Below are 22,117 nucleotides of genomic sequence, written 5' to 3'. Positions count from 1 at the left end.
TGCTAACTAATAGAGTTTTACTGGGGTTTATCCATCCTAGCTGGTGAAATCAACTGTCTTAAGCAACAAAGTCCTTCTTAAATTGTCTCTTTACCTCCCAGTGGTAAATAGAATTTGCAGGTATCTGCAGACAGGTTTCTCTCCAGAATATGTGTCCTTGCAGGGCTTGTGTCCTTCCCTCCAGTTTTTACTTTCTGTCACAATAATTTTGATAATTTTGCAGACAGAAGAAATTCAGTGAGTCCCTGTAGAATCTTTTCTATTCCCATCGTCCCTCCAGCTTGGCCAGGGCTCTGCTCCCGTGGCAGGAGGACTTTTGCTCTCCCTGGGTGAGCCCTGTCCACTTTCCTGCTGTAACTTTCCTGTCTCACTGCCCTGTCACCTCCAGCATCTCTCAAAGGTGCTGCCTGGTACTCTACACCATGAATGAGATAAAAAATGAACAGCTGCCCTTCTGCTCCTCAGCCCTTCCTTCTCTGAGGAGACATCAAGACCTCAGGTCTCGCTGAAAGTGGTGGAAAATTGGGCATTTATCTTTCCTGAACTGAAGCAAAGCCCCTCATCCATCTTTCCATTCTGCAGTGTTAGTTGTTCTCCAGGCAGGATTTTTATTGATGCATACAGGGGTCTAAATTAAAGAGATTTTTTGGACTTCAGCCTCTGTCTCTGACACCGCATGGAAACAGAGAAGGTGTTTGCTGAAACATAAATTAGTCCATGGCTGTTCCAGCTTGTCTGGTTTTACTCAGGGATTATGTGGAGGTGAAGCAGGCTCATCATAGTTGTTCATTTCCTCAAGTATCTTGCTTTTTAAAAAAGAAAAGTACATCCTAAATCCCTGAGAGGCAGATGAAGGTCCTTGGGTGTTGGAGTGTGCTGGAAACATCTACAAAGCAGCACAGTCACACAGAGACATTGGTCAGTGCAGGGTTAATATGAAATAAGATGGCAAACTGGAGGCAAGATGAGCCTAAACTGTCCCCCAGGATCCCCAGTGACCAGAAGGGTGTGCAGGGGGTTGTCACCACACAGAAATCCTGTGCAGTTTGCCAGGGATGGGAGAAGCAGCGGCGATGGTGCGTGATGAGCGACATGCAAAGGTCTCTAGATTTGCTCTGAGTCACAAAGGACAAGTACAGCGAGATGTGGTTCTTGCTCCTACCCCACAGACGATTTTCACTCATAGTCTGGTCACCTGCTAAATGCAGTTCAAGGACTTGAGGGTCATGAACATGAAGCGTTTTCTTTAGTAAAAACTTCTTAAATTAAAAAATAAACCCACATTTCATCAAAGGCGTATAAGGAAAATATACTAAATTCCCTTTCACTGGTTTGCAGGGAATTTTTCTGGGGTTTTCTAGCACAAAAGAAATCTTATAAAACTGAAAGAAGAGTAATTTTCAGAATAGGAAGAAGCCTCCACCACTCTGCATGACTAGAGGGATCTGTGTAGCCTCACGTGCCACTCCAGGGAATACAAAGAGAATTTTTAATGAAGTCCTAATCTCTACCCTGATGTGAAATCCTCTCTGGACGTGTTCCCTTTGATTACAGAGCCGAGTGCTTGTAAGAACCTCTGGTTAGGAAGCAGCACTGTGTACACATTTCATTAGACAAGCCACTACCTGACTGATTTGGGGAATAAGTTCTCTTAAGTATTGGGAAACTTTTGTTGTTGTTGTTGTGTTTTCTTTGTGTGGTTTTTGTTTTGTTTGTTTTTTGGTTTTTTTTTTTTTTGGAGGGGGACGTTGTTTAAGGGTTGGTTTGGTTTTTTGCTTGGTTTTCGGGTTTTTTGTTCATTTCATAAACCTCAGCTGGTAACATTTTTAACCAAACTCACTGAAGGGAGGTGTTTTATCTTCAGCTGCCTCAGTAATTCATCCTTAGCAGTTCTGCAAAGGCAGTAAGGTCCTGTGAGTGCTTCACACTCCCAAATTCCAGAAAACTTTCAGTCCTGCTCTAAGCCCTGACTGCTGACTGACTCTGTGGTACTGGGCAAACCAACTCCTCTGTTTAGATCTTTATTTTATGCATCTGCCAAAGTGTCCACGTTCTGAGTGTGGTAAGATAAGGGCTGACAAACACAGAGCGAGAGGCCCCAAAAGAGAAGCTTTCTGACCTGGGCAGCTGGGGCAGAGCTCCAGCAGACTGAGCTGTGAAAAATTTGATTGTTTTAATGTGTTTTCAAGTGGTGTAAGTCTGAAAATATGCTGGGAGAATTCAGAGTGAGAGCAAGTTCATTTGTTAGATGATTATAAACTGCTCAGGAGGTAATTCCGCTGACTTTATGGAACTCCCTAGACCAGGGACTTCTTTGGTTTTCCCCATGGAATAACTGAAAGTTTTTAAGCAGTGTTTGCTCTAGAGATACAAAAATTGCTTCTGAAATAACTTTGATGTACACTGAGTTTTATCTACTTCCACTGGGCTGTGGAATAGTTTTTTTCTGTGCTATCTGCTGTCATCTTTCTGATGTACTGAGATTTGTATTAGCTTGTTTCCCAGCATTCTGAGGAGGAGATAAATAAATGCCTGTAACTCTAAGAATGAATGCACAGTGATAAGAAAAGGATATGCCTTCAAAAATGATGGATTACCCTAAGAATGTACATGTTTGCTATTGTAGGTATAAACCAACCTCATAAATTTACTATCAAGACAAGAATCTACCATGAATGTGTTGAGCCTTTCCAAAAATGTGTGATTAATATGGAAATATTTGATTTGATTTATATAGAAATTTGTGGATTCTTGTCCTGAGAAATCTGTTGCTTTAATGGGAAAAGGCAGGGATGCTTGTCCTGCTGAAAGAACCCAACTCACAGGGGAAAGGATTATAGGATTTGCTATGAACAGTCCTGGGTTGAAGAACAAGTCCCTTGTAATCTTGTGCTGTTTTAACCAAAAAATTGCTCCCCTGCCTGTGTGTTTTTGTGGTTTATTTTACTGTTAATACTGACTCTGTGTAGTTTGTATTTTGGGGGTCATTTTTAATAACATTTCTCCCAGAGATAAAACCATAAGTTTGCTTCTTTGGTTAAAAAAATTGATATTTAGACTAGAGACCTGTGAATGTAGCTGTATGTGTATCCTGTGTAGGAACATATTGATTTACAGTAACTATAATACTATATTTGGGGTGTGGAGTGGTTATATTAAAGAAAATCCATCATGATGACAATGTAATAAATGTAATATGCATGTCGAGATGAAAAATATAATTCATTTTGATAAGCCTTATATATCCCATATTACTGTGTTCTTTGAGGAACATTCTCCCTGTTCTCTTTCTCTCTCTTAATATATGTCTAAAGTCTTTTCCTTATGTCTTTCCTACCTAGCATCACCCTCTCCTTGTTCATTTTCTGTCCAAAGCAAAACCCTTCAGAGCAAATCTATGTTGAATTCCTACTACTCAGGTACTAGTGCCAGACTTTTCTTTCACTTCTAAATTTCCTTTGCCTTTTTTTTTTTTTGTGTTTCCCAATATGACCTATAGACTGAGGCTTCTGAGTGTGAGATACAGCTAACCTTGTTTTCATTTTCTGTAACTTTTTTTCCCCGTTGATCTTCTGTTGGTTTCCATTGATCCGTGTCGTGTGGGTGAACGGAATTCCATCTCAAAGTATCATCAGACACTGTCCCATCGACCACGCTGTTAGGTAAGAAGACAGGTATGGTGTATGGCACTGGAGAGCAAACACACTCATTGTATCCTGAAAATAACTTGGAGAGAGCACTGCTAAGGGTTTGGGTTCCAAAATCATAATTAATCCTGTGCTCATGTGTTAATTGGAAAGCTTTGTGTTTTATTGTTGTTATTAATTGATTTTAAAAAAAAAAAAAAAGAAAAAGGAGAGGACATTTCAGAAGTGAAGGTTTAGGAGTTCCAACAAGTATTTGGGGTTTCTTTTTGGGAGTGGAATTTGGGTTCTGGGCCAAATTCCCACACTCAGTCTTGCCTGCAGCCTAGTTTTGACTCATGGAGATGGTTTTACCTGTGCAGCCAGCACAGAATCGCAGAACTGTTTGGTTTGGAAGGGATCTTTTTTATGGAGGCAGGCTGGAAAGAGCTGGGGGTGTTCAGAGAAGGCTTCAGGGAGACCTTAAAACCCCTCTCAGCACCTAAAGGGGTTCCAAGAGAGCTGGAGAGGGAGCTGGGACAAGGGAGTGCCTGCAGTGACAGGACAAGGAAGAATGGCTTTAAACTGAAAAAGAGCAGGTTTAGATTGGACATTAAAAAAGAAATCCTTCCCTGGGAGGGTGGGGAGGCCCTGGCACAGGCTGCCCAGAGAAGCTGTGGCTGCCCCATCCCTGGAAGTGTCCAAGGCCAGGCTGGATGAGGCTTGGAGCAACCTGGGCTGGTGGAAGGGGACTGGAACTCAGATGGTCTTTAGGTTCCCTTCCACCCCAAACCATTCTGATTCTCTGATTTATGAATTCCTCTGCTATGAAGCAGAAAGATGATTTGTGGTTGATCAGAATCCAAACAAGTGGTGTTTATCAGACCTGTCATTTTGGATTATCTGCAGTAAATGCTCCCTTCCAGACACAGTAATCTACAGTGACTGCCTTGAACATCACTCAGAACACGCTGAAGGGCCTCAGCTAGACCAGGATGGAATTACAACCAGTGGCTGTTCCTTGGCTTACAGACTGACAGCCTGGGCACAGGGGCTTGCAGGGGCTGCCACAACATACACATCCATCCTGGTGTCTGTCAAAAGCTGACAGCAACGAATGAGGCCTCTTGGAATGAGGTGGGCAGGGAAAGGAGTCCATTTTCCAGAAGGTTTGTTCTCGTTTCCCAAAGACTCAATAAAAAAGTCTAAAGCCAGGCTGTACCTCAGAAACAGGGCCCTCACCTGCAGTTTGCTGAAAGATGTCTAACTTCTCTGTCTTGCATTCAGCATCTGGGAAAACCTGACCATCATTTGGGGGAATTGTTTTCCCTCTGTCCTGACAGAATTATGATGTGAACGTCACATTTTGTCTTCTGAAGCTCAAAGAGCAATGAACAGGTTCAATCTGTGCTTCTCATGGCAAAGCAAAAGCCAGAAAAATCCCCCAAAACCTTCAAAATCCCAAATTTTAGAGAAGAAGAAGAGGAAATAGGAATTTAACTTAGTTATTCAAAACTCTTTCAAACTTTTACTAACCACTGTATCTGAGTAAGGATCGATTTTCCTGCTGTACACATGGGATGTGAAGTATTGAGCACTTTTAAGACATGAATTACACTGACTGGTCACCACCCCAGTTCCACCTGAATTTAACAGGTTGTGAAACATTCCTTGGCACTGGAGAAATTTCCATCTTGTGACTCAAAGACAGATTAAAACCCTGGTGTCCTGGCTTCTCAGAAAGATCCGTCAGACATTGGATATTGCTGTATGAGCAAAATAAGTTTAATTTTTGATGTTCATTAATATTCATTCCCAGGAAAGGGAAAGATATCTTAAAAGGGACATCAGTCATCCCACTACCAATATCCATCTCTGGGCTCTGCCTGCAGTTCAGTACTGTTTGTTCCCATCTGTTGTACATTCTGCTCGTAAATGTTCTGTATCTGGAGTAGTAGATGACTCCCTAGGCTTGGCTGGGACAAGATAGATTGATAGTAAGATCCAGGGGGTTTTGGTTTTGCCTCTGCCCTATCCCATGCTTGATTAATCCTTTTTTATGTAATGCATGTTCCTAGCGATGTCATTTTCTCTTCCAGTCCTGGACAACTCTGGATTTGGAATGTTTCACACAAACACCTTCTCTAGAGAACTCAGTATCTGACACTGAGAAATAAAAGAGGTAGATGTCCACCTGGAGAGGAGGGAGCACAGCCTGAGAGGTCGTTTTTGGAGGAAAGTGTTCATGGCCAGGAGCTCTTGGGGATGTTCAGGAGATCTGATCAGTGCAGTCTCTTCAAGGGAACCAGCACGTCTTTCCCTTGCATCCATCGCCACCTCCCAGCAGTGTGTGAGGACATTTAGCCTTGTTCTCATTTCAGCTGCTCCTAAGGATCCTCACAACAGGAGTCGCTGCCCTTCAGAGAGGAAGGGCACTGCAGTGCCCTGTAGCTCCTTGCAGATGGGCAGAACAAGCACAGACAGCTGGTTTTGTCATGAAGTCTCACACAAAAACTGGCTTGTGCTTAGAAAGGCAGAGAAATTTTCCCTGGATTTCACTCTTATGTAGCTTGGATGGGCTTTGTCCATTCTTAACCAGTCTGCTGTGGGTATATCCACAACCTGGTTTGAAGAACTCAAAAGATGTTAAGAAGCCAATATTACTGCAGTAGCAGCATTACTGGTTCTTTTAATTGTGAGATGAGTTATTTTCATGCAGTGGAAGCTCAGAAATCAACAGCCTGACCTGTTCAGTTGTACCTGCAGCCTCCCAGGCCATGTCAGCCTCTAGCAAGGAGCTGTGGGAGAGCTTTTCCCATCATTTCACCGTGCTAAGGTTGGCAGCAGAAGGAGCAATGAAGGGGCAGACCCTTGTAGGGACCCTTGAGCCGAACTTCTCTTACATTTCTTTCTGCCTGCAGATCATCAGGTGGTTTGGAAAACCCTCCTTTCCAGCCATTAATGGCTTCTAGTTTCATGTGGTGTTTTGAAGCTGCCGATAGTTTTTCAGCTGTAACTAATGAATTGCTCTGAGAAGTGGGCAAGTCTGGCACCTTCTTCTCACCAAGGAGGCAGAGAGAGATTTGACTTGGCAAGGCCCACACAGCTGAGGAGCTGCAGTTACCCTTGTACCCAAATCTTTGCCCACCTCCCCAAAGCAACTTGGTGTCTTTAACAGGATTTTGTTTTTCTAAGCTAACTGATGAAGAAAATGTATGGAATAGTTTTTATACGATTAGAATGCTCTTGCAAGAGGTGTTAACCAAGCCATTCTGAAAAATCTCCAGGACCTGGAGAAAATTACTTACTTTTTTAAAGCAAAAATTATGGATATGTGGCTTCTTCATAGCATTTGAAATGGAAGGTGCATCCTCTGTTCTCTGTCAAGCCTGCTGTCAGAAGGCTTTTTGTTAAGGCTTTTCATAGCTCAGTTGATATCATTTGATAAGTGATGTTTTGACTCTGGTTTGCCGTAGCACTCTTGGTGTTGTAGATAGTACATTATAGCTGGATATTTATCATATAACAAAGCCTCGATGCACACAAAAAAGCAAATTATTTTTTTCCAACTCGCACCATGTCCCTGGTGTAAGGGCAGGAGGTATCAGCCATGCTGGAGTCATCCTCAGGAGATGTCAAGATGACAACCCTTACTCCACTATAGAGAGACTGGCTCTGTCTGTAATTAAATCCATCACAAACACCCCTCAAAACATAATTTATTTTGTGCAAAGGACGTCTTACCGCATCTTATCACTTGCCAAGGCTAAGAGAATAAACATACAAGCAGAGATGATAGGCCTGTCATTTCAGACACAGAAGGAATTTGTGGTTATTAAAGGAGAAGTTCTGAAAGAAACTTCTCCACGTATAGAAGATGACACATCAGTTCAGCTTTGCTTTTAGTTGTCTGAGGCATAGGTTGGTTTTCTGGTCAGGAGGCAACATCATACTCTGTGTCCAGATATCCATTTCTCTAACTGTGTTTGCAAAACAAGATGATAACTACAAAAGCATCTAAAGCTTTAATCCCCAAAGGTGCTCTGGGGGAGCAGGTCCCCTCCCAGCAGCCTTACTGGGATATTGCACAGGGCTCTGATCACACAGAGTCACTTTGAGACTGGGAATCTAATTTTGCAGCTGCTCTTCATCTTATCTCTGACATCTGTGGAGAAGTTTATCGGTTTTTCTGTGGAGGGAAACATATTTATTTCCCTTGTCTGGGTAGCACAAAAGTATATAATACAAAATGGTGCAGCAGCAATAGGCAGGCAATAGTATCTCACCCTCAGGGTTGCTCATCAAATGGGGGAAGATTCCACCTCACTGACCTCTGCTCCAGCTCCCCCCTGCATGCTGGATTCTGTTCTGGTTTTTTGGGCAAAATAAGACCTCAGAGTTCGGTTCAGCAAGTTCCTGATTATTTTTTCCAGCGAAGAGAGTCACAAAAAGCACCATTTCATAAGCAGGGAGAGTTTACAAATAGGTGAAGTCAACATTGTTAAATTTGATCATCTGCAGTTACACAGTAAACACCTAAGCTGAGATGCCTGAAAAGTCTCCCAATCAGACTAGTTATGTGAGAGCCAGTAAATCATTAATTTCATGTCTTCTACAAAAATTCAGGGTGTTCTGTGAACTCTTAGGCTGATCACAGAATGGTTTGGGCTGGAAGGAACCTTAGAGATCATCTCATTCCACCCCCTGCCATGGGCAGGGACACTTTCCACTAGCCCAGGTTGCTCCAAATCCCATCCAGCCTGGCCTTGAACACTTCCAGGGATGGGGAATCATGAAAGTGCCAGCTCCCAGAAATCAAAACATCTGAGTTGGCAAAGGACACCTTAGTGTGGGGAGTAAGAGTATTGCCCTGAAAAGGGTGAACAAACAAGGGTAACAGACCTTGCTATCACAAGCTGCTAATATTAGGAATGATCCCCTCATAACGAGCGTGTTTCCAGCAACATGCAGAACACCTGTCTCATTTACAGCTGCACAAAAAGGAACTGTGGAGAATTGGAAACAGTTCTAGGAAGGAACCAGGACCCTGAGCAGCCTGCCCTAATGAGACTTCAGAAGCTCTCAATTGATTTACTTTATCAAAGAGGATCTGAAGAAGTGATTTGATCAGTGCCTGCGTGGGTCAGGATTTCAAATGCTCAGAGGGCTCTTTAATCTAACAGAAGGTATAATAAGATTCAGTGGCTGCAATCGAAGCTAAGCAAAATCAGATTGCAATTAGGAAATGTTTAGACAGCAAGGGTAATTAACCATTGCCACAACCTTTGGGGTCAGAATGGAGTCACCACATCTTGAAGTGTTTTAATTTGGATTGTTTTTTTGGAACTGTACTCCATCTTTGGTATGCAATGAAATAGGATGGTGTGTGTTCCTGTCACAAATATGAGGACATGTGACTAGAAATACAATGTGCATATGAAGTATAATCCAGAAAACCCTGATGCATGATTCTGTGTGTTTAGTAGTTTCTGAGCATTAGAGTGAATTATTTTGTGCAACTTCCCCCCCCCCAAAAAAAAAAAAAAAAAAGCTGTTTTCTTGCTTTTCTTTTCTGACTGAAAACTCGTGGAAGGCACACGTGCTTTAGAGGCACTGCCAAAAATTCAGTGAAAAGTCTTGGTCAATTTGTCCTGCAAAGTCATCCTCTTCTGCAAGGGACTGGGGACATGTTTGTGAGAAGCTGACGGAGGAAAGGGACTGTGGAAAATTGCTTTGACTTGCCTTTAGTGCAACAATTAATGTACAAGCCTGACTTTGCTGGTATCTGTTGTTTTTTCCGGTAATAATTGTGCCAAAAGGAATGAGATGTGGTTTAGAGCTGCAACCTGCAGGAAAAGCAGAGCCTGTTTGCCAGCCCTCTAAAGACTCTCTGGGTTGACTGTCCTAGTGGGAGATCACTTTGCTGCTCCCTCCCCTCCTACCTGCACTGTGATTTGCTCACAGAACTGCTGTGAACAGCCCATCTTGGAGAGGGTACCAGTGCCTCACTGAGCACCTCATTAACCACACTTAGCTCCAGACCCACGGGCTGATGAGATGGAGGAGGAACAAAATGTTAACTTGCATCAGACCTTAGCAGCACAACATGTAAACTCCAGGCTGGCCTCTCACGTGGCAGTTTGTCTCCCTAAAAGCCCCTGTGCACTTCCCTTGGCCCAGATGAAATGCTGGTGGCAACAACAGGCAGCCTGGAGCTGGTGCTGTTGTTGGGATTGGGTTTTCTCGCAGGTAGCTCAGAAGATGTTCACGATGTGCTTGTCATGGAGGTCTGGAGGAGGTGATGGTCTGGTTTCAACTGTGTGTCACAGGGCTGAGAGTAGGATGACCCAGACTGTGAGATACTTTCCTTTAAGCAGAAACACGTGGCTGGGTGAAAGGCACACGGAAGATGTGATGCCATGGGCCACGCTTGACATTCTTCCCTGAGAGGGTGGGGAGGCCCTGGCACAGGTTGTTCAGAGGAGCTGTGGCTGCCCCATCCCTGGAAGTGTCTGAGCAACCTGGGGTAGTGGAAGGTATCCCTGCCCCTGGAAGGAGGGATAGAACAAGATGATCTTTAAGGTCCCTTCCAACTCAAACCGTTCTGTGACTCTATGACAATGCTGCAGGAGTTGTTCCTACAATCAGTGGGGTTTGTACCGATTTTTATCTCACTGACCAAAGAGACCAGTTGTCACTATAGACCCAAAGGCCAGAGACAGACCCCTCTTTGTTTCTGAGCACCTCCTTCCTGTTCCAGACCCATAACACAAGCACCTACTTTGAGAGAAATCCTTCTGGAAAGGAGGGGGCTCCACTTTCCTGGCTCTCGCATCTCCCTGTGATACATCTCTTTGAGAAAAGAGCCAAGTATAGCAGAATTAAAGGAACTGGTGAAGAGAGAAATCAGTAATTGCCTGCAAAGGAGTTGGCTGGTCTGAGCTACGTTTTACAGGTGGCCTGTGCTCCGCTGTGCCCTCCCTGTATCAGCTCCAGAACCACACATTAGTTTTAAGGCTCCCTCTCGAATAGGGATCTCATCATGTTTTTTAATTGGGGCTGATAAAAATGTGGCATTACTTGCAGGTTCCTCAGAGAAGCCAATTGTGAGATTGGGTTTGCATTAAGCCTAATGATGGAAAATTAAGCGTAGTACGTCTGTCGGAAATGGTGCGCGATAAAAATCTTCTCCTTCCCATTACGGGAGGTTAATAGGGAATAGGGGAGGAAAGATGCATTGGGAAAGCGAATCCAACTAGGGGAATTAATAGGCCTTGAAATTCCCTCTGTTCAGAGTTCTCACACTGTCATTAGTCAGAGCATTAGGGATGATTATACAAATGCTTTGGATGTTACTCTTCCTTAAATCCCAAATTTATTCGCGGTTTGTATGTGAGGGTTGCTTCGCTTGGGCCGGAGCCCTGTAAATCTCTCGAGTGTCCTGGGAATGGGACTGTGTTGATGGGAACCTGGGACCTAGAAATCCTTAAATTCAGGAGTTTAATCTTCGAAGCAGATGATCACTGTGCTAATTCATTTCAGAAGAGCGGAATGTGATAACTCACCCACCAGGTGTTTTTATCTCACTGATGATCAAGCAGCAGTGTCCGCTGCTGGCGTTCCTGTCTGCTCCTCATAGTCCTCCAACTTCCAAACACAGCATATCCCTGTCTTCATATCTTCCCCCTAATCTAACAGTAAATCAGCTGAAGTGTTATTTGTCGTGTTTTGTCATGGCACTGGTTCACCAGCTGCCAAGGAGGTCTCTGTGCTCCTGCCCACCTTTGCAGGAGGGACACGGGGAGCCCTGACTGCCTCTGATCCAACTCCACAGTGGTTTCTCAAGCAGAGCAGTTTTTACAGTAGCATTCTGACCGTATTTCTGCCTCAAAAAAATCACCCTGAAATTGCAATTTGATTTATTTATTCTTTATCCCTTCAAAGACACGGCTGCAGTGTTGCTGACAAGGGGGGGTGTTTCAGCTCTTTGTGAGTGAACAAGCCCTGTGTGTGCCAGCTTAAGGGGGGTTCATCAACAGTCTGAGGGAGGGAGGTTTTTGTTTGCTAAAGCTTGGGTTTGGGTAAGACCAGAAAGAATTGGATGTGTGAAAGCACCTGAGCATCTCAGATCCCTGTAATCACAAGAGAAACCAATGGTATATTTGGCCAACTATTTAAATTTGGTCAACTCTGGTAGATAAGAAACTGAATTTTTCATTTAATCCGGGTCCCTGTTGTTGAAAGTTGCTACATTCAGTTGTTTGGTAATTGAAGTTATTATTTAAATTCTTTTCTATTAGTTCACTGGGAATATCTTGTTGGGTACATAGTTTTGCTGGAGATATGAGGTTGCAATTCCATCTGCATAGTGATAGATTTCTTTAAATCCATTTCTTTCAGAAAAACACCCTTTTCCTATTAAGTTTACACATCTGAAATTTAAATTTCTGCATGCAGGATAACTCCATTTTTATGCTGCTTTATTATTTCTGATGATATTCCATCTTTGTAATTGACATATAAAATTTTAGACCTGAACTAGCAGAGCAGTTTAATTTACCTCCGGCGTCCCATGTGGCTTATTTGAAATGCTAATAATTTGTTTGCTGCTCACTTGGGCCCCTTTCAGTTCTCTCATGCTGTGCACCCCAAAAGCTGCCTGGATCTCTTGCTCATCTGTGTGTGTCTCTCAGTTGTGTGTGTTCTTTGCAGGTTTGTGGAGACAGGTATGTAATTTTGTTGGAGTTCTGGGGAGCTCACCCTTATGCTTTGTCCTCAGCAGCCTGACTGGCTGTTCACTGTTCCCATCTCCTTGAGTTTGCCCCCTTGACACAAGAAATTACTCCAGTGTGATTTAGTTTCCAGACAGACGTAGGCTGGTTGGTTTCTTACTTATTTATGTACTTACATAGCGTGAGTTTTTCTTACTTATTTCTTTGCCTCCTTTCGCCTGCCCCAACCTACGGGGTGCTGGAGAAACAGCAAAAAAAAAACCAAGAGAATGAGCCTGGAAATAGCAGAGTGGTGAAAGCTTGTTTTGCCTCCCTGTCTTTCAAACAGACAGCAGCCACGGAGAGATGCCCCAGCCCACCCTGACCATCCAGACCCACCCGTACCGCAGCTGCGAGCCCGTGGAGATGTCCTACCCCCGGGGGCAGTTCCAGCCTGCCATCCGAGTGGCAGACCTGCTGCAGCACATCACCCAGATGAAGAGGGGACAGGGCTATGGGTTTAAAGAGGAGTATGAGGTAAGAGGGACCTTCACTCACTGAGCAGAGGAGTGTAAGGGTAGAAGACCCTTCCGAAAGATTTATGGCGAGATCAGGGCTTGTTTCGCTTAGGGAGACTTTCCTGCCTGGAAGAGGCACCTTTCCCAGAGACAGTTTTAGATGTTTTCTCTTCCTGCATTCCAGAGAAACTTTCCCTGGTATGAGAAAAAGGTAAGTCCTTGTAGAGAGGTTTGAAGGTCCCCACAGAGGGGGGCCAGGGATGATAAAAGCCCTGAGAAGAACAGGGGGTGTGTCTTTCCCCAGGCCCCTTGTTTGAAACGCTATGAAGGTGAATGTTCTTTAAGCCCAGTGTTCTTGACCTTGGAAATAAATTTTCCTACAGTCCTTCCACTGCCTGGCATTTTGGGGGTACCTGTCCCTTATCTTTCTTCACAAGAAGTTGCGCTCATGAGGGGCAGAACCTTGGGAGGGAGGATAACTGTGTTTTAAGAGCTTCTTTTCCTCAATTCGCCCTCTTAATCCTTTCCTTTCTTATTTTGGTTTATGAGGGCGGGATTTTACAGCACTGTCAGCCTTTGGTGGCCCTCAGGTACAAAGACAAGGTGTTTATTACAGCAGTAAGTCGGTGACATTTTGCTCATCCCATAGCATGTGCCCTCTCTCCCATAAAGAGCAGACAGTAAATATTTAACAGGTGCTGAACTCAGTGCAGGATGTGGAGTCCCACAGTCCCTTCCTTATTGATGTGCTTTCCTTGGGTAGTGTAAACCAAGCTGTAAGAAAAGGAAGGGGTTTTGCTTGAACTTTTGGGGAGCTCCAAATACTCCCTCACTGCTGATCAGGTTTAATCACAGCACTATGGCCTGAATGCAGAGTTGTAAAGTCAAAGGCAGGAATTTGTGCAGCTTAAATGAAGGTGGAATTTTCCAGTGTGCTCAAACCTCTGGCTCAGAATACACTTCCAATTCTGTGTGAGGAGAGGAGTAAAAGGTAAGCTTGAAAAATGAAAACAGCCCTTGCTCTCTTCCACATCTTCCCCCCAGAGCTGGAATGACCAGGAATATAATCCAAATGACCAGAAAACACAACACTGGGGAGGATTTGGAAAAGGAATATACATTTGAAGCAGAGCAAACAGAGGAGGGAAATAGCATCAAACATATGTGAGACTCAGCTCTAGCAAGGGATAATTATAATGAATGTAGTAAGCCTGTGGGAAGGCAATAAGCAATTAATATGCACAGTGGCATTAAAACTACTTAAAAATAACATAACAGCTGTGAAAAATAAGTTACTTAATGAAAACAGCTCACTTTTGCACCCTGCAAGTGAGAGTCCATGGGGTTTGTACCCTCAGTGCTGGGCTTTGCTCTAATTGAGAGGGAGTCTTTTTGTGGTTGTCACCAGGAACATTTTTTTAATCAGATGGAATCAAAGACTGTTTCATAGCAAGTGTTTCTGGAAACTGCATGTTAACCAGGTCTAGTCACTCTTGCCCCATAATCAAGCGTGCTAATTAAACTATCAATATAAAGAGCTGTGTTTAGTATTGAGAAAGGGCAATAATTCCCTTAGGAGATTTACTGAGGCCCCCCCCTCAGCCTCCCATTTCCATGAACAGTACCCAAAACTACGTTCAGCCCAATTACAGATGCCCTAAGATCTAGTTCTTGATGCTCAAGAAGAAAACAGGTGCTGGCATATATGTAATTTTCTGGCACTGGCATGGGTAATTATCAAAATAGCACATTAGCATGAAAAATGTCAATGCAACTTTCAGCTCCACGAGTTGTGCCTTTCCCACGAAGTGCCATCTATAGACGTATATAATGACGGTGACATTACATGGATTTGCATAATTCCTTTCTTTCCGGGGAATAGCCTGGAGAATGCCAGGAGCTCACAAACCACCCCCCGGGCTGTTCCACCCTTCCATCAGCAGTGACGGGGCGTTTGTCGTGCTGGAATTCGGGCTCTGGAGCTTGGGATGCAGGCGGGACCTCAGCTCCGATCAGCAAGTGCCACAAAGGCGGGGAGGATGTCAGGCAGCTCCGGGAAGGTGGGAGATTTGGAGCTGGCTGAGAGGGGGGGGAACCTGCAGGAGCGCAAAGCTGCAAAACTGGCTTGGCAAAAACGCTTTGCAGAACAGTTGATAAAAAAAAAAAATCTTAAAAAAAGAATTTGATGTCTCTTTTAAAACGTGTTTTCAGACGCTAATATCACTGTCGCCTCCAAATATGTTCTTTTTTTTTTTTTTTCTTCCAAGGAGCTGATTCTCTACTTGCTTTGCAAATTGATAGCATAAATTGCAGCCTGTTTAGTGACATGTTACCAAATAATTTTACTCTCATGAAAAATCACTTTGAAGGGTGCGCATCAGTCACATATGACAATCTCTTATCTCTGTATATTCTCGTCTCCGCTCGGTAACCTGGAAATTGCATTCCGTATTTGTTTAAAGGCTGCCTGCACCTACATGGTGGGGCACAGGCAGCGTGTTTTATTGAGGGCATCCAGGAAAACAAACAAACAAACAAACAAAAAAACCCACAACAAACATTTCTGGTAGCCCCACGCTGAGATGAGGAGCAGGACGCGGTTGTGTAAGAGGTGTCAGCGCTGGTGTGAAGTGGATGATAACTCTGTGTGAACGTGGGAATCTGTCAGCACTCCCCGGCTGGGGGTTATTTTGGGCTTTCCTGTGCACCTGAGGGCAAAGTGTGACTTGGACCTTTTTTGGCTGATGCTTCTGCTCAGCGATGACACAAGTGGAACAGAAGGGAAAAAAAAAATCTTACCAGTGGCTCTGAGTGTAGATGGCACTATTTGGGATTAGGAATAGCCATAAACATTTAAACAGGACTCATTTAAATGTCTCCAGTTCCTTTTCCAGAACATATCAGCCCTGATTTGTTGTGAGCTCTGGGACCAGTCCCATAGACTTACTGCAAGCACCAATTACTGGCTGAGGAGATAATAAGCTTAATTACCCAAACTCATTTTCCATTATGATTTAGGATGTCACTAAAGCACATTCTCCTGCTGCATTACTGAGACCGTTTAGTTATTTTGGATTTTGTGGCTCCTTCCTCAAGCATCTTGGTATTGAAATTCTTCAGCTGATAGAAATCACCTCTGGGTTTTAACCCTTTAATTTCTGCCTACACATCTTCCTGTGGTCAAAAATACAGATCCAGGTTATGATGTAACACTGCAAAACGAATGGCTGAAATACTTCTTTTCAGGTTATATTTTTTCCTTTTTTTTTTTTTTTTTTTAGGCACAGCAATTTTTAATTCTGGCTCTCAGCAGAGTTGTGGGAACACTTTTTCCACCACTGTTGAGAAGAGAGCGATTGCAGGGAGAGGGCCAGGGCTCCACGGCACAATTTGGGATGAACAGGGAGGCTTTTAACTGATGTTGTTGCCTTTGGCAGCAATACTGCAGCGCTGAGGTAGATCAGTGCAGATGAAGGATTCAAATTTTCGTATTTAAATTAAAAACAAACAGCAAACTAACTAAATGCATCCATTGGAAATTTAAATTGGCTTGCAGTAAGCCTCAATTTAATGGGAACACTTCAGTCATGTTTGGGCTGTGGTGCTTAGGAAGCTTGATTGAGATGAATCTGACTTTGAGAGATCTATCCTTGTAATTTCAGCTAAAATTTAGATCGATTTAGTTTAAAAAGCTTCACTGTAACCTAAATTCCACGGGTGGGAAGATATTTCAGTATAAATTTCACAAAACTTCTCTAAAAGGAGTTTAGAAAGTTTCAGAAGTAGAAAAAGCCTAAAAATCAAGTGTAGTTTTTTGAACACTGAAATTCTGCTGTTACCAAGTCAAAGAAAGAAGGGGGAGCGTTTCCTGTGAAATATGGATTAACTACCAGTGCCTGAGTGATCTGTCCTGATTTAACATTGCTGATAATGCAGCTAGAAACAGAATTAGTAACTCTTTTGCAGTTACGGAGATAGTTATTGTACTGACAAAACCTGAAGGAGCAGAGCATTAGGTGTGCTCCTCTTTTTGTGGGTGCAACCCCATTATAACTGATATTTTTGCCTTTATTTCTAATGCAGTTTCAGTTCTTGGTGCTGCATTTTTAGTGATCATGTAGGAAAATTCTTTGGGCTGTACAGCCAGTGTACATGCAGTTACCCCAGTTTGTTCATCTGATGTTTATAAAAGTAGGGATAGAAGATGCTCCCCTGCAAGGGTGGTCTGTGCTGCACAGACCAGAGATTTCTGTGGTATTGAATGAGATGGAAAATCCCGGACTCTTAAATCTTTGGAGGCTCTATCAGCAAATATAAAAACATCAATTTCAGTAGTGAATTTCATGTTCAAATCTCATGAAAGGGTACAGTTTGTTGAAAAGGGATTTATTGGGCCTGAATGTGTTTTCTCTGGACAAGATAGCTCAGTCCATGTGGAAGTCATGAGAAAGGGTTTGCTTTTATTTCTTTTATTTCTCTTTCTTTTCAGATCAGGCTCTGATTAGGTGCCTCATGCCTTGCTGCCATTCTCTGGTCAACCTGCTGTAATTTGATATAGTGGAAAAATACGACACCTTTTTTCCTCAGCCTTTGAAGATGAAAACGGGCCTTCCTCACCTCTTTTCTTTTACTGGGGGATTTTTTTGTCGTGTGCGGGTTTGTTGGTTGGGTGTTTGTTTTTCCTCGGGAGATGAGCTGCTATTTGGAAACAACTGTCTGCAAAGGAAATATATGTGTGATCAAAGCCCTCCCCAATTACAGAGTTATTACCCTTTCTCCTGGGTCTTTGGATGGGAACTGGCTGTCCCTGCCTTTGTCAGCAGTGCTCCTGGCAATGCTGCAGTGCCTGACATTTGCTGTCCTGGAACCCTTTGGGGGACATTCACAGCGATCTGCTCTGCCAGGGCTTTTGCTCATATTAAGTTTAATTGTAATGTCAGTGTTGTAGATCCTAATTGTGCCTCTCTGCTATTGCATTCAGGCACATAATAGACCTGGATGGCTTGTGAAGATGAATGTAAATTCATTTCCTAGCACAGCTGCTAGCTGAGGCAGATATGATTCTACAGTGATTGGGGTAGAAGACCCCCAGAATTCCCTCGGGAGCAGAAATAATACAATTTATAATGTTGTTTTTGGTGATGTAGGATCATGTTAGGCAGCGTATCTTAGAGGAGGCAGAACTATTGAGGCAGTTCAGGGGGAGCTGTTCTTCACACCCAGGACCATCTTCCAGCCACCATCCCCTGCCAACTGCTGCTTTCCAGGCTTTGCCTTAAATTCCTCCCTGAACGTGTCTCAAGGGGGAAGTGGCTCATTCCAGCGTGTTCAGAGCAGTTGTAGGGCCAAGCTGTAGGTAGGGTAGCCCTGAGTGCTGCCAGTGTCCCCTACCCTGTCCTTCCTCAACTGAAAGAGCAGATTTTAGGAAAATGGCTGTTTATTTTCATACTTCATGGGCGTGTTTTACCTCCTCTTGCCCCTCTTCCTCACACACCATCTAAAACCCTGAGGTGCTTTATTTTTCCTCATAGTAAACCAGCTGCTGGATTGTATTGCATCACTCATTATTAACACAGAAATTGGTGAAAGCACTGTATCTATTTCCAACTTCAATGTGAAAGGCTGAGCGCTGCATTTCAGCCATCTGGGTTTTCTTAGGGGTGTACTTCCGTGGGACCTCCACGAGCCTTGTTCTACAGGGGAAAATGAGGTTAACCTGTGACTGTGCAGCCAGAAACAAATTTCCCCTGATCCTTTTAGATGAGAAGTAGCAGGAGGAAATCTAATCTCGGCTGGCAGAAACCAAGAGATGCAAATGGTCTGCACGTTTTGTGTTAGGGGAGACACCCTTTCCTCCTCAAAGAACCTTTTGCTTGGTCAGCTGCTGAATTATTCAGTGCCTTTATTTTTTGTCCTGCTCGAGCCTCTTCACCCACCTGAAGGCAGCTCTTTATAAACAGCCCACTGTTGTTTGTTTTGCAGGCACTCCCCGAGGGGCAAACGGCGTCCTGGGACACGGCCAAGGAGGACGAGAACCGCAATAAGAACAGATACGGAAACATAATCTCCTGTAGGTGTAAATTCACATTAAACTGAGCTTCCTGAGAGATTTTATTTGCATGCTGTGGGAAAGAGCGTGTTTGAGGAGCTCACTGTGATCTGGTTTACAGTGCTGAGCGTTCAGGGGTTCAGTCTGTTTGTTACAGGCTAACGTGCTTTGTTTTATTTTATGGAATTTTTTGTAATTATTTTGCATAACATCATTGCACGGCTTTGTGGGGTTTTTACCCATCTTATATCAACCTTGCTTTGTGCTTCATGTTTGTGATTTAAGGGCTAAATACTTCTGTGAGATTTTCACAGTATGTGATGATGCCCATTTTCTGTCCAGTTTAACTGCATATCCCAGAGCTTTCAGTGCCACAAAAGGAGCTGCAGGTGGATCAGATTTTTAGATGTGGCTCAGAGATCAGATTTTCTCCTTCCTCCTGGTCAGGAACCAGTGGAGCAGTCGCTGCTTGTCCCCAGAGATGGTTTGATGGGTGGGACAAGCTCAGCTTCTGCCTCAGAATCACAATAAGGCAGCTGAAAATGCACTGAAACTTCTTAGTTGACTTCTTTCAGTGATCAGTTATTGTTGATGTTATTGGAATATTGACACATTGCAGAACTGCAGGGCAGGGAAGGACTCCATAAAGCCACCTGGGTCAGCTTTATTCTCCAAGTCAAGATTAGATTAATCTCTCTTTTTTTATCGGATATTTCTGAAGCCTCTTCCAAAGTTGATCTCCAAGGCTGAGCTTTCCACAGGCTCTCCAGGCAGCTCATCCCAGTGTTTCATTATTCCTTATGACTGCAGGGAGGAGGTGTGAAAAGTAATTCTTTTCAAGGGCTGCTGAGCAGCATCAAGTTGGAGAAGCCAAGCTTGAGACCATCAGAACAAGAAATAAGAATATAAATGAATGTGCTATAGATTTTCATGACTGGATAAATCTATAGAATACTATAAAGGCAAAATTAAGTCATGCTGAGGGATATATTTTGCACTGCATTTTTTTCCTTGGGTTAAATATATATTTCCTGTAGAACAAATAGACTTTACTAAATAATTTTTTTAAAAAAACAAACAAATAAAACAAAAAAACAAACAAAAACCCAACTAAACCTAGATTGCAAAGAAAGATCATCTCCTCTCTTTTAAGACTTGAAAGAAATGTGGTTCTTTCAGGGAAAACAAGTATAGAACAGCTCAGTTCAGAGCCCCAGAGGCAAAGATGAAGAAATCTGGAAATGAAGATCAGAAGTTTGCGAGCACTGGTCTGATCCCACCTTTGCTGTTGGCTTTGCACTGGTTGTGAGCAGGTCACCAAGTCCATCAGTCATTTTGTCCCCGTGTGGAAAATGGAAGTGACAGTACTGGAGTATTACAATTAGCATGCAAATTGTCTCCCTTCACTTCAGCTGCCTGAAAGCTCCACCTCCCTGTGAGCTTCCTGTGGCAGAGAGCTCCAGCCAGAGGCTCAATTTACCTGTCTATACAATTAACTGAGATTCAATGAGTGTAAGACAGATGAATCATCCAGCTGTAAACACTGGACTGAGGGTGGAAGTGCCATCCTGTGATATAAGGGAGGAAATGTGAAAGGCATCATTGTTCCTCTGTGTGATTCTGAGGAAACACTCGGCATAATTTAAAAGTGGAGGTGAAAAGAGGCCAGACTGTGTGCAACAGCCACCACCCCATTTAGGGGGAAAAGGTGGTCACAAAGAAAACACTGAACTCCAAGTGAACAGTGAGAAGTTAAGAAGCAAAATCGAGGAAGATAAACGGGGTGTTATCTAAAGGAATAGGAATTGTTGTCTAAGGAAGAGTGATGTGAGCCTTTTAGCTATAAATATAAATAGAGGAGCAGAGCAGATAGGAGGTGATGAACCCGAATAAGGGAATGCAAAATGTAATCAGTGCTAAGGAAGAAGTATCTGCACGGGATAAAATGTCAGAAAAGAGGCTCAAGTGGGAAGGGCTGTTGGGAAAGATTTCGGAATGGGGTTTAGAGGGTGGAAAGGCACAGATAAGGAAAGCAAAGTGAATGAGGAGGGATGCAGGCAAGCTGAAGGTGAATAACGAAGCTGAGTGGGTTTTCTTCACTTCAAATATCAGAACGAAGAGTTTGGGGAGGAGACAACAGCTCTTCTAAAAGACAGCAAGGAGAATTTAGTAATGTGCAATAGTGATAAAATGGAGTGAAGTCCTTGCTTCAATTGAGGGGGCCTGGTAGGATGAAGGGAGGATGCCTAAGGAAGCAGCAGAACATTCATAATTTTGTAAAACCACTGGGAAATTACAACAGTGTCGATGGCTGAGCCAGCAACACTGGGGCAGCATTGGGCAATATCCTTGAGTAAAGGCAGTGACAGGATCCAGAGCAAAGGATCAAAAGCAGAGCTCAGGATAGCAGGAAAGGGGTTCCCCCTAGGCATGTCCTGAAAATGAATTGTGCTCTGTTGGGTACAAACTGTGCAAAAGCCTGAGCAGAGGGAGGGGAGAACATGGTTACACCCTGAGCTGCTTGGTTGTGCTGGAATTGTAATGGCTGGGGAAAATTAGAGCAGGCAGTGATTGCTCCTGCCAGTTGATTTGGTAAAAGGCTGCAGATAGCAATGAACATTATTTATTTAACCACCATTGCTGTTTTATCACTCCTGGAACAAGGTGCATCCCTTGCCTTTTGGGGAGTGAACTGCAAAGTCAGGTTCTGATCTAACTTCTGTAACTGCTTCAGAGACTTGTGTTAAAATGGGGGTTTGTAAGCCCTTGCAATAAGTAGCACTGCTCAGTGAATCACAGCAGATTAGATCTTGTCTTCCTGGCCTTCTGGGTAATAGCACAGTTACAGGACTGTTTTACTCGGTTCACTGCTCTCCCAGGGCTGGATTAACATCCTGCCTCTCTCTGAAAACCCACATCGTGCTGTCAGCCCCAACACCTGCTCTTCTTCATTTGCAAACCAATCTCAGAGCTAATCTGCTCATGGAGAGGAGAGGCAAGAGAACTCTAAACTCTACCATGCTTTATATCCCAGATTTTCAGGGTTGCCTTCCACAACAGTGGTATGTTTTTGGAAAAGTATGAAAGTTGAGCAGTGGATTTGGGGGTCTGTATGACCACAGAAATCCACTGTGGCTGGTGGGAGGATGCACTGCAATGGCCCAGACTTACCGTGCTTGGATAAGCTGCCCTACTCAAACCTTTCATTCTATCAAG

At 43.6% G+C, this 22,117-nt stretch overlaps 1 protein-coding gene across 13 annotated transcripts in view; it reads left to right on the top strand.

Moving 5' to 3' along the window:
* PTPRT (protein tyrosine phosphatase, receptor type T) overlaps positions 1–22,117 on the top strand; it is a 436,407-nt gene that overhangs the window by 386,136 nt on the left and 28,154 nt on the right. For 10 of the 13 annotated variants that reach the window (XM_027883322.1, XM_027883316.1, XM_027883319.1 and 7 more), the window contains 4 exons: positions 3,342–3,419; positions 3,627–3,662; positions 12,684–12,871; positions 18,835–18,922. In XM_027883322.1, the coding sequence (XP_027739123.1) occupies positions 3,342–3,419; positions 3,627–3,662; positions 12,684–12,871; positions 18,835–18,922 (390 nt within the window). The remainder of the gene's footprint in view (positions 1–3,341; positions 3,420–3,626; positions 3,663–12,683; positions 12,872–18,834; positions 18,923–22,117) is intronic. The other 3 variants (XM_027883323.1, XM_027883321.1, XM_027883318.1) reach the window with 2 other exon arrangements.

The sequence above is a fragment of the Empidonax traillii genome, unplaced genomic scaffold (genome assembly GCF_003031625.1).
Source record: "Empidonax traillii isolate 1590-97213 ecotype Southwest subspecies unplaced genomic scaffold, ASM303162v1 scaffold124:size1682992, whole genome shotgun sequence".
In the NCBI taxonomy this organism is placed as follows: Eukaryota; Metazoa; Chordata; class Aves; order Passeriformes; family Tyrannidae; genus Empidonax; species Empidonax traillii.
The sequence above is the reverse complement of the archived record's forward strand: the minus strand, read 5'-3'. Positions and strand labels throughout refer to the sequence as shown.